Raw genomic sequence first — 12,622 nt, 5'->3', positions numbered from 1 at the left:
GAGACGAGCGTATCATCACAGAGCATATGAATAAGTTGAGTGTGTGTTTTGACTTTGAAACACAACCCATAATACTGGCTCAGGGAGCCCCTAGTGTTCCATGGCACACCGGTTGAGAACCACTGAAAAACATATGGTTGGTTTATTAGCAATTTTATCAGTTCAATACACGACAAAAATGCGATACAAATAGAAGATAGGAAGGTGTCGAAGCGACTAGGAGTAGTCTTTGGAATCAGACATACACCTTGGCCTAGGCCAGTGGACCCAACCTTTTTCGACTCATCGCCCCCTATCAATCTTGAAACAAATTTTCGCCAGCATATTTACGAACTAGGAAAAGAGGACATATAGACGGGAAATTTAGTCACTTGACTCTGATTGCTGGTGAATTTACTAAAAAAAGGTCATTTCTGAGGTGGCAGGTGCTCGGAAAATCGGTTTGCATGTCTACTTTCCGATGAGTTGCATGCATTTTTTGACCGTGATAATTAAATATATCTCACTGGACGTCCCAACATTATGGCCCCAATAGCCCCCTTGGTTCTCAAAATCGCCCACGTTGGCCTAGGTAATGTAAAGAGGAGGCATGCACTGCACACTGAATGAAAAGTATAGAATGTAGTATGAAAAAAAAGCAAGCGAACAAAAAAGGAGTGGCATGTCATGAGAGGCGAGATCGATAGGCCAGGTCGTGGTCTGGTAATCTTAAGGACGTACTAGTATTAATTTGGTAGTAATTGCTTGTATTTCGACTTGAATATGGACATGCTTGTCGACTGTCGGAAGGCCGGCGCGACACTGTTCCACACCTCAGGTCCGGCATATTTGAAAGAGCGATGATCTTTTCAGTCGATCATATGATATATGGACGACGTGGACGCGCGTCTTTTGTACTTGAGCGCTTTTGATTCCGAGGTAAAGAAGTCATTGAAATATTAGGGGCAATGACCGCAGTGGAACTGATACATAAACTTGGCGATTTCTAGTTTCCGCATATCTTCTATGTTTAGACACCGAATCTCTTCAGCAGCGACTTGTTGGATGGACAACCATGCCCCTTTGAGGCCCTAGCTACTATACGGAGTACGTTATGTTGTATTTGTTGCAGTGGCCCGAGTGCAGTCTTACTGGCGACCCCCTAACAGAGGATGCCATATTGTAACTTCGATTGAATTAAGGATTTAAAAAGTATCAGAAGAACCCAGCCTGGCATGAAGCGTCTAAGGCTGTGGAACAGGCCACACATCGGTGATAATTTTGTGCCTAAGGACTGAATATGAGTCTTCAAGGACATGTCCGAGCTCAGTAAAGCCCGAGGTATTTGACATTTTCTGTTTATGAAACGGGCTGACCAGCGATGTTAACGGTTAGGTTATTTTTTTGAATTTACTGTCAGCAATTGGGATTTCGAGGCGTTTATTATTTATCATATTGGACGTAGAATCTGCATTTCGATTTTAAACCCAAGGCCGTGCGTACGGCACTACACACGACATGAAACCAAGGCATTCCCAATTCAGATAATGATCACGCCTAATTGCCTGCATCAAATAATGGCGCATGCCATTACAAATCGTAAGCATGCATTTTGTGTCTGTTGACATCCCTCGCAACACCTGAGACTGACTTGCGGAACCCGTGGTGTTCTGTGGAATCGGTTAACACTGCAACACTGCAATAGGGGGTATTAGGCTTTTGTAAACCGAAAATGTGACATCGTGAGTGAATTTGGCGTCACAATGAAAATATCGAGGTTGATTCTAAGCGCATTACTGGGCCATGAGCGAAATAAAATTATATTTTAGTAACCAGTACCACAGTAGCTTTCGATTGATACGAGTTTACTCAAATCACGTTCTCGGAAATCCAGTCCAAATGGGTCCTTTATCCCCCGTGGCCAAATTGCGAGAATGACGTAACCCAAGCGCAGTTTTCCCGCGATTTCAATGTGTCAACACCACTTTGCGACACTTTTTCCTCACAGCTGATCCCCAAGATGGCGTTGAGACTCAACATCGATCTATTAGTGCTTAGACTGAGTTGCCAGGTTTCCAGCAAGCAGTCGAGCTTGCTGGTGCGACCACGACCAGCTGTACCTCCTTTGTAGCTCATCACAGAAAATGAGGGAAATACATATGGGGCAGGCGGGTTAGTGCGTGGTACTTATCGCCATGACCTAATCGGACATACTCCTTCTAAAGCCTGGAACTGCGCCTTGCATTATGTCCCGAAATATCCAGCCCCCTGCAGACGTATCAACCCTGGTGAAAAAGCTCTTATCCATCTCGAAAATACCCAACAACCCGATTAGATGTTCGTAGCGTTGAGAAATAGTCTGGAGCAGTGGCTCTCAACCTGCGGTCCACAGATCGGTGTCCGTCCGTAGCAAGTTTCCTATCGGTCCGCCGAATATATTCGAATTATATCTCAATTGCAAAATGCAAGAAGTTGAACGTTTTTATGTTAATTAGAAAAATAGAATATCGAATTGTAAATTGATTTAGACGTTTAGAACGTATTATTCTGCATTGTGTCGTAATAGAGTTCATATGGCGTTCGTCACAATAGTGCAAGTGTTGTACGAAACCGTTTTAAAAGTAGGCTACACTGCAATTCTTTAGATAAGTTAGCAGTGAAAGCTACAGAGACTTTTACATAAACTTCTTCAAATTCCAACAGTGTAAGTAAACGACACTTGGCAATATAATAGAGGTTTTAGCAAACAATAGAGTCGCATTTCTTTCGGAGGACAGAGACCAATCACAATAGACATTTCCGTGACCTTTGATACGAACCAATCAGGTTGCTGCAGGATGTAAACAAAGAACAAGGCCGGACAAGCTTACTATGAGCTCTTATGGAAAAGGGCTGAAAAATGAAGGTTTTTAGCAAAATTACATTGAATTGGGAATAAATGGCTTTGGTGAATGGATATAACGTAGAGCTAGTATGTATTTACAGTGTTCTAACCTACAATAAACATGAATGGTAGCAAGCACGCATCAGCATAGTATGCCCAAATGAATGGATTTCGGACAACTTTTCGGATGAAGCAACTATTACTGTATTATTCTTAGTCGTATACTATAGGATTGCCGTACCGAATAGCATGTATCAGAGGAATCTTAAGTCAGGATATGTAGGGTATTCGTATTCGCTCAGTGTCATATGCGTTCTATTTATAGAATCGTTTGTGGTAGTCTACAGTCCGTATAATTATGACTCTTGTCTGCATATTCAATGATCATATTATTATGATATATGTTCGTCATTTTTTGTTCTAGCTCATGTATTGAATCAATCAGGATAAATGCCGGATAAACACTGTGCTAATAGCCTGTGTAAGTGTGTAACTTGGAGATGGCTACCCAGACCGTTCCTGGGGTGCGCTTGTACCATTCTCAGAGCCGATGTCATGCATGGAAGAATGTAAAATCTGGATAAAGGCATGTGGACTTCCTTGTAGCACACCTGGACATTGGACGACTACATAATTCTAGTTGACTAATTTCATTAAATTAGAGCGAAATGCAAGTCATCTAATTCTAATCTAATTTGTGAAACGTTTCTATGCTCTAATTTTAATTCTATTCTAATTTGTGAAAAAGTCTTATGTTCTAATTCTAATCTGTTTTATTGTTTTCCTTCAAATACCTCGTTGTCCGCGGCATTTTGCCGTGAGTTAACAAGAATATCCCTCTCGCGCAAGGAAATCTAGTGCCGATCCACCGTCGCATTACTTACACCGTACTTACAATCATAGCAGCAATTGTGACTAATATTAGCCATGCCTCAGTGCCACGCCGAAGCCGTTTCAGCTACAGCGCGGAATAGTGCTGTTGGGCACAGGCGAATATCATATTTTGAAACAACAACAGTAATAATTCGAAACTGAAATCAATTTTAGCATTTCAAAATGCTTTACTCCGCGTTCTTCCAAAATCACAAATCAGATCGCCGGCCACATGTGGATTGAATTTGACGCCATGTGGTAACTTAGTTCGACTTGGACTTCGGTTGAGACTATCTGCGTGTATACTTGAGTAACATCAATTTCTACATTTGATACTTCCGTTGATAACGCAAAATGTTGACGACTCATTGCATTTTTGGATTCAGCAGCCCAAATCACCCGAAATGTGATTCAACAACAGATACAAATTGCTGTTGAACAGCGCATCAAGGTTCGCATGTCAAATGGGAAACAGAATTCATAGCTAAGCGTTGGTGAATGATCAAAGCTGATCCGTGCAAGCGATGTCTTACAACAAGCTTCAAACGAAAGTGGCTCATGCTAAAAGTCGCCTGCTAAAGGATATATATAAAGAATAGCCCATCGATTGATGGTTGTTGCGGTTTAGTATCCATGTTGTTCTACATATATGATCATTTAACAACAGCCGATATTGCTTATTGTGATTCGTGAGATGAGACTTATCGCTCGGTCCACTTTGGTTCTGTCTTTTATAAGACGTCGCCTACGCGGATTGGATAACGAGGATGATCCTAGGTTAGGGTTAGCATATTTTTGCGAGGTGAATTCCGGACAGGCTTTAGCGCCCAGTAGCGGATTTTAAAATGTAGTTTGGCACATTGTCTATCAATATGACGTCACACTACCAAAGCATTGCCTATCGACTAGAGGGGGTCACGATCGGATCAGCAGTCGCTATAATGTTACGTCGGTGCATATATGTGGCTGTGTGTTGTAACCATGACCGAAACTTCATTTCTTCAGCTCCCTCCCATCAAAATACTGATCCACTGATTTTGAGCCCTACCATATGGTAATCGATGTAACTTCTGGGGGGATTACTATATACATCTGGTTTCTATATGCGTCTGGTCGTTAAATATTGAGACTGAAATCTGTCTATAATATTGGTTCTTCCATGTATTACTAAAAACATTCTCCTCTCTCCGCGCACATGAGCATATAGTTAGCGGTAGGGCTGGTGGAGAATGTGATGACTTCGAAAATGCAGGGAACGTAATTATACATCGTGAAGCCATGTCATATCACACGGGTAAGACTATTTATGACCGTTAATAACGGTCCGCACCGAAAAGTTGCACATCGGGTGGTCTTCAACCTTTTATGGTTGCGACTCCATTTCTAATTTGAAAATGTTCTGTGGCCCCGCCAGCTTAAAATTTGATAAGGTTATTACTGAACAACGGTCAGCACCTTTGCCCAGACTTACTCACGGCCTATTGTGGAAGCTGATCACGTTCAACATCTTCGCGAACCCCAGAATAAAGTAAAATGACCCCCAGGTTTAAAGCCACTATCTTTGACTAAATCATCTAAATGGCCTTAACCAACACTGGCCATTTACCGTTCTCCCATTATTTTGATTTCAATTAGACTTATGTCACTAAATATTGTTTATTTTTATTTATTTTTATTGCATGTTTTGCGAGGTCGGAAGTGGTTCACATATTAAAATCAATGAATGTGGACACTAAATTGGCATACATATTTGGCATAAATATGCCCAAAGTAATATCGTTTATACTGATATACAAAAAAATTCTGATCCTATTTCAAACCTTCAAAATTCCGGAAATTTTGGCATATTTTATAATTTCCTCTAGGACGCTGCTTGAACAGTGAAATTCCGGACGTATGGCAACCCTAGCCTGGGCAAACCTCCAACACTTGGGTGGGAATTCTGGAGTCGATCCTACTTGAACCCGCAACCGAGTGGTCTTGCAGCTGTGGATCGCACCACTATACGCTAATTGCCACCATCCAATATCAGTTGGTGTAAAATGATGAAACACACAGAAACCAAAAGCAATAGCGAATAGGTAGGCATACGCGAGTGGAACGCTCGCGTCATCCTTTATCGGAATCTTAATGAAACCTTATATATACCACTCCGGACCATACCCTCTTTCGTACAAAACAAAATCGTTTTTATAGTTATGAAGCGCCATCAACCCCCCAATTTCTGAACGATTTTGAATATTATGCAACTTCAATGACAGTCGTTCAAACGTTTACCGGCAAAACCTTCGGTAGCTCTATTTCCGTCACTGCGGACGTGTTGTTCTGTCTTTGTCATCGGCATGAGTCTATTTCGATTTCCTATTCAAGAAGCAGGATAACAGGAATTCGCTATTCGAGTGGGATAATGCGTATTCGCCGTTGGAGGCGGAGGACCCGCAGTGTATGGTGAGACTGGGTAATCTGAAGCCACAAATTGAGTTGATTGCGCCGTGAACGACTGGTTCAGTACCATCATAAGTTGACCGTCGGAACACTGTATATATTGTGGTTGCTGTTGGTAGGCCGTGTTTCCGTGTGCTGGAAAGTACATTACTGGTTTAGCCGCGGGGTCGCCACCGCGCCAGGCGCCACAGCAGCTAAGACTCAAGTGTACGATGGCGCTGATTGTAGCCGCAGAATTTAGTAACGCCACAGTAATATGCAAGCCCCGTAGTGCGCTTGAGTAGAAGGACGCCTCAGCCGCCAATACAGCGACGGCTGTAGCAGCGAATGTAAAATTGGCTGTCATGAACGCTATAATGATGTGGCCAATGTAGACGGCTCTCGAAGGGTTGGTTTTGATGCGTAATCCGATCATGCCGACAACAACAACGCTAAGTCCTCCCCAGATTCCGGCAGCGGCGTATGTAAATCCGGTGTGGACTCGATGCGAATATCCATATCCAGCAGATGACATAGTACTCAGATATCGTTCAGCTTCACTCGAGACAATCGCCAGAGAAGCTATGGTGAATATGATCGATAATGCTCCAAGAACTATTTCAGTGATTCCAAGTCGGTAGATGTGGGTCTTATACTGTTGTCGACGGTCCACTTTCTGTTGAATAGGCGGTGGTAACATTGGACCAGGTTGCGTCATCAGTAGAGGTTCGGCGTGGTCGGCAATAATTGCACCTCTACTGGAAATTGACCGCTTTCCTCTTGTCTGGTATTGATTTGGCACATTGTTAAAGGTAGTCGGCCTCTGATTCATATCTTGATATAATATATCAGTATGATCTAGGAAACTTATATCAAAGTTTTGGAAGAGATGAAGTTGGTCGTACTACCGATACCTCCTGGTAATTAGGAACGGATAAAGTACATGTACTTGTTCGGTGGCTATGACTGTAGGTCCGGAACTAAATGGTTCGGGTACTCGAATCTGAATCGAGTTTTAATTCCAATAATTCGAAACCTCCATTGGTCATATCGCAACACACGAAACATACAGTACAAAGCAGGGCTTTGAAGCAGCCGTAAATTTTAACTGCTCCAGCCCAGGTGCATTCTTCTATCATACATTAGCTCCGGCTCCAGCTCCGGAACCGCATTATTACCACTGCTCCGGCTCCGGCTCTGAAAATTATCGAGTGGGTCTGTCTATATCAGGGTTGGCCAACCCGCGGGCCGAATGTGGCCCGCGAGAGGGTGTTGAGTGGCCCGCGAGGTAATTTCCCATTATATGATCGAAATCCTGTGATATTATCGAGAATGAATTGCTCAGGTTGTGAGCTTGCAAGGCCAATCAAAAATTACAAGTCTGGCTGCGACACTTGGGATGTTGATGACTAAAATATCAGTTCCGACGCATTGGCAGATCCCGGGTCCAGTCACATTTTAGTAAATCGTCGTACATTACAATAAACTAAAATAGTAGAGAAATTTTTCTTCACGCTTCGCGTATTTAATTGCCGCACGATTTCTTGCTTGGTAGCCTACCCCCTCCTGAAAATGAAAAAAATCGCCCAATTTACCCGATTTGGTCTAACTGTATTCGCAATTACGGGAGAAAGTCTTTTCGCGTTTGCGCTCGCAGAAAGATCGTCGATGATGAAATATAGGCACAAAATGCATATTACCGGAAACCTTCGATATCGATGTGTTGACCTAGTTCATTTATAAACTTTGAAAATTTTACCCGCTTGGCGCGGCTAGTGGACCGCGCACTCGTTCGTCAATGGCATGTGGCCCTTTAGCCGAAAAGGTTGGCCATCCCTGGCCTATATGGATTACTAATCTACCCATGTGTTAGTTATCTATAGTAATCTAGAGTCTGTCAGCCGTCAGTAACATAGGATGCAGCAACGAGACATAGGTGCCGCCGTGCCGGCTTATGACGTCATAATAAATACTTGTCAATTGTCGATAACATCATAATTGTACTAGAACGCACTTTACTCCATGCCATTGCTGTTCACAGCATTAAAATTCAGTCCTGCTGTTAAATTATGTGAAATCAGCAATATGGTTGTTAATATATATAATAGCATCTTATGAAATACGTCGGAGCCGCAGCTACTCCTCAAATAACGGGCTCCAGCTCCGGATCCGCATCCGGCTGAATTTTATGTATAGAGCTCCGGCTCCAGCTCCGGTGAAAATACACGGCTCCGGGGCTCCGGCTCCTTGCTCCGGCTCCGGCTCCAAAGCCCTGGTACAAAGTTACGGTATTGGAGATGACATATCATCTGCGAAGCAGTGATCAACCCACAGCATTGTCACAAAGTGCAATGAAATAGGTGTGGATGAAAAGAGACCAAACAATCTTTAATGTGACGTAGAACTGTCCTTGTATTCTATGACAGTGGTTCTCAACCTTTTTGTCTTCGCGGACCCCTTTTGGGCCGTCATGGACCCTGCTTACCACCAATGTTTCAGTTCAGATTTAGCTCTATTATCTTGCAACCGTCATCTGTCCTGTGCAACCATCAACTGCATGCTAGTGATAAACAGCAATCAAATGATCATTCTTTAAATTAACATCATAGCCTACTATTTATGTAGATATTGTAAAGATTTTCATTATTTCAAAGTGAATCTAAATGCATTTCCACAACGATAGGCGGTGGTGAATGTGATAATAACGCGCATCTCTTCCGTCGACACCTTTGGGTATGATCGCAACATTTGGAGGTGCAGAACTTCAATATACAATTGTATATTGTATACAATATAGTATATTCATATCGAAATGTACCCGAATATTTTCGGCTGACACTCGTTAGGGGTGATCGTCAGTAAGAGAATTGCATATCACTAAATGCACTAGAATACGAGCATCACGCTCAGTGAATTGCCAACCCTTGACTCATCCGCTCAAACTTGATGCTTAGCAATCAAAAGATATAATATATCTGACATTCGAAAATATCTCTTGGATAATCCCGCTTGTGCGAAAATTTATCGAGACGACAGATTTCACGTCGTTGGGAGTGGCCGGTAACATTTTATTTGTGTGCCTAGGACTCGACTTTTATCTAAATACATCAGCAAAAAAGCTGTGTCAACAAAAGAGTTCGTGTACCATATAAAAATAGTACATTGAACGCTTTCTTTTCCGGAATTTCATGCTGGTGACGTCAAATTTTGTGATACGATGGTTAATACACAATGTTCTTTCCAATTCTCCACTAGTTACTGACGAGTCTCAGCCGAAAATATTCGGGTTCTTTTCAATATGAACATACTATTCAATGATATAACGTCCAGAACAATGTTCCCTCTAATTTCTGACGAGTCTGCGCACACCCATAAATTCACTGCGCAGACCCTCGGACAACAGCGCGTAAAGGCTAACAATAGGTCGTCACTTCGAATTTTTTGTGCGCAACTTAGATTTTCTGTGCGCAGAGACCGTTTCAGCACTGCGCATTTGCGCACGTGCGCAGCTTAGAGGGAACATTGGTCCAGAATAGTGATTTCTATCGAGCAGGTCATATTGAAGTGGTTCCGGAATAGCGGTTGTGTATATCACAGTAGGAAATGGATTTGTGCAAACAAGTTTTTTTCCAAAACCCCATCACAGCATCACTTAACAGCAATATGTTTGTATCAGGAAGCTATTGGCAATTTGTCAATTAAAATGAGTTTGCACATTAGAATATTTCATCTCAGACAGTCATTATGTTTATGTGAGTTATGAAGATTTAGCGAAACTGTTTCGTCTTTTCTCTAATTAAAACAAGAATAATATTTATTTTGTCAACAATTTTGCAAATTTGGCGGTTTCGCGGACCCCTGGAAATGCTTCGTGGACCCCTAGGGGTCCCGGTTGAGAACCACTTTTCTATGAGGTCGCATGAAAGGTACATATACGAAATTCCCACTTCTTCAATACAGTTGTGACGTCATTATGTCAGAAAATCGATAATCGATTCGAAGGCTAATACTCGATTCAAAATCGGGTCCCTCGCGTCCTCGGGTTTGCCCAGCCGTAATTGTGACATCGATATGTTTTCGAGGACTAAACGTAGTAAACAGAATTCTTGCGCAAAGAAAATGTCTATTCTGAATAGTATGATCTATCGATGGTCATAACTGAGAGTTATGAAATATAATCAACACTCTTGGCACAATAAATATATTTCACTATTTCCGCAATCCTATAACACCAGTAAGTCATTATAATGTTGATAAAATATATACCTTCGCCATGCCCCTCTATCGCTGTACTGGAAATAGCCAATATTGCCAATTTAATTGATTTTACACCGAATACTGTAATCTGCGTACGATAAGTAATGAATAGATTAGCTTTTCATTTTACTACAAACTCACTGGGCGTAAAGTACGGTCCCTTGCGAAATAACGAGACTTTAATATCAATACCTGAATTTGCGGCGTTGGTCTCAATGCATTGATTGCTTAATCCATTGGATATAACACTCGCACTACTGCATGGTTATGCGGCATGTTTCAGCGATCATGGCTATTATTTATGAGCAATACAGGCGCACATTACCCGACCCAGGAAATGACGTAGACAATCCATATCACCCAGCGCGTTACTACAGCTACGATTACAGCCGCCAAAGTTTAGCTCCTTCATCCGTGTATTACCTTGTGACCAGGGAATTCGTATGATACGGTACGATACGATACACAGCCAAAATGCGGTAGGATATTTCCACCAAAGTGCCATAGGGAATCACCTTATTTTTATCCTACGTTACCGTACTTTTCGCTTCGACCAGTATTATAACCCAGATGCGTTGCCGCTCACATATTAACGTTGCTAATGTTCGCAGTATTTACTCGACCGTATAACCAGGTGTACGCAATAATGCGATGCTATTTGTGCATGCGCTTATAAATATTGGAAATGCAATTGGCAGTCCAAAAGTACATGGTCTGGAGTTTGAAATGTGAAGGGTTTCGACCCTTAAAACCCAACCCCTGGTTGCGCCGATGTTAGTAGTCATCACTCAGATCTAGCAATAACTGCAGAAACATCACACAATAGAATACTGCTATCACGATTCACGCCAAACGACGACACGACATCAGAACTAGATCGGAAATTACTCACTTTTTAAAATCGGCTACTAGAACTACTTGAAAACAAGTTCACAGTCAACTAACTAGATAAGTATAGTTTGTATGAGTGTGACGCTGACCATAAACAAGCCACAAATACTTTTCTGGTACTACTAACCTGGTGTAATGAATGAGGGAAGTTAATTCAAATAGCACAGGCATCGAACGGAAGTCATAAAATCGGCCTCTGTTGTTCTTGCTTCTATGCGTGTAGTGTACTGCAAATATCAGCTACAGCTATGGGAATGCCTTAACACGATCAGCGCAGCCTCGTTAATGTTAAGAGCATGACCAGAAAGGAAAAGCCTATTCGCTTTCGATATCAAGGTGGTGTAGTTTGTTAAATCGAAGGCTACGTACTCAATCATAGCCGTAGGTATGTTAATTATTATTTTGCGCGTTCGATATTATATCAGCTTTCGTACAACGCCAAGTTCCTCATCCATACAAATCTCAGATCGATAAAGGGTGGTTCTTTACGAATATTGGGACACGACCACCACGTGGGAAACCAGGCTATCGTCTATACCAGGGGTGATCAATTATTTTTCTCCGCGGGCCAAATGAGAAGTAGAAAATACGTCGGCGGGCCGAATTAACAATTTCAGTTATATTATCGCGCTATTTTAATTTTATTTCCAAATTACATTGTAAATAAATGCTGCTCAGTGAATGTATTGATGTCAGGTAATGACAAAGTAGCGGTTAATTAAAAAAATATCTATTTGCTGTCATGATTCCAAACAATGTTAAACATGATACACTTTCCCTCTCTTTAAACCCCTACCCACGTTCTTCTATTAAGACACTAAAACAGTGTTTCTCTGCGTTTTTTATGCACCCCCCCCTTTATGATGGTGAAAAGTTTCATGCCCTGCCCACCCCATATCATGATATCACAACATATCAAAAAGAGCAACCAGAATGCCAGCAATCCCAACGGATAGTTTTATGGCATGGAATGTTATGGTTGTTGATGAGAGAATTCCGTAATATAAAGTCGGACAATACATAGAGCAATACCTATACTATAAACTGGGAGAAATCGCGTGGAGCGCGAAAATTTTTTTCATTTATCGCCGGCTTCGCGCCCTCCTTCAGATACTTCCACGCCCCAAAGCTCGAGAAACACAACACTGAAATGAAGATGGGATAGTAGAAAGCTTGTCTTGGTCGCTGCATTTCGAGCAGAGTACAGCTCAAATAGCCTTGATGTTGAGCGAAGTTCAGCCCTCCCTTGACCGTGTGTTTCGTGTTTTTGTCATAATTAAAATCCTTTAACTCGGCGACATGCTCGGCAAAAAC

General features: G+C 42.0%; 2 protein-coding genes across 6 annotated transcripts in view; both read right to left on the bottom strand.

The window, feature by feature from the left end:
* Positions 1-12,622, bottom strand: part of LOC145435023 (baculoviral IAP repeat-containing protein 2-like) — a 406,058-nt gene that overhangs the window by 340,181 nt on the left and 53,255 nt on the right. The gene's annotated exons all lie outside the window — the stretch shown is intronic.
* Positions 5,374-11,540, bottom strand: LOC145436343 (uncharacterized). 2 transcript variants are annotated; one of them, XM_080313694.1, is made up of 3 exons: positions 11,436-11,540; positions 10,427-10,505; positions 5,374-6,944 (listed from the first exon to the last, which is right to left on the bottom strand). In XM_080313694.1, the coding sequence occupies exons 2-3, from the start codon at positions 10,433-10,435 to the stop codon at positions 6,102-6,104; spliced, it is 852 nt and encodes a 283-aa protein (XP_080169820.1). In that variant the 5' UTR covers positions 10,436-10,505; positions 11,436-11,540; the 3' UTR covers positions 5,374-6,101. The 2 variants fall into 2 exon arrangements, with proteins under 2 accessions (XP_080169820.1, XP_080169821.1); XM_080313695.1 differs by lacking the exon at positions 11,436-11,540 and having other exon boundaries at positions 10,427-11,371.

This window comes from Botryllus schlosseri, chromosome 3, assembly GCF_051294905.1.
Source record: "Botryllus schlosseri isolate E-star chromosome 3, Bs_hap1, whole genome shotgun sequence".
Classification (NCBI taxonomy): domain Eukaryota; kingdom Metazoa; phylum Chordata; class Ascidiacea; order Stolidobranchia; family Styelidae; genus Botryllus; species Botryllus schlosseri.
Note: the sequence above shows the minus strand (reverse complement) of the source record. Positions and strands in the feature narration are given on the sequence as shown.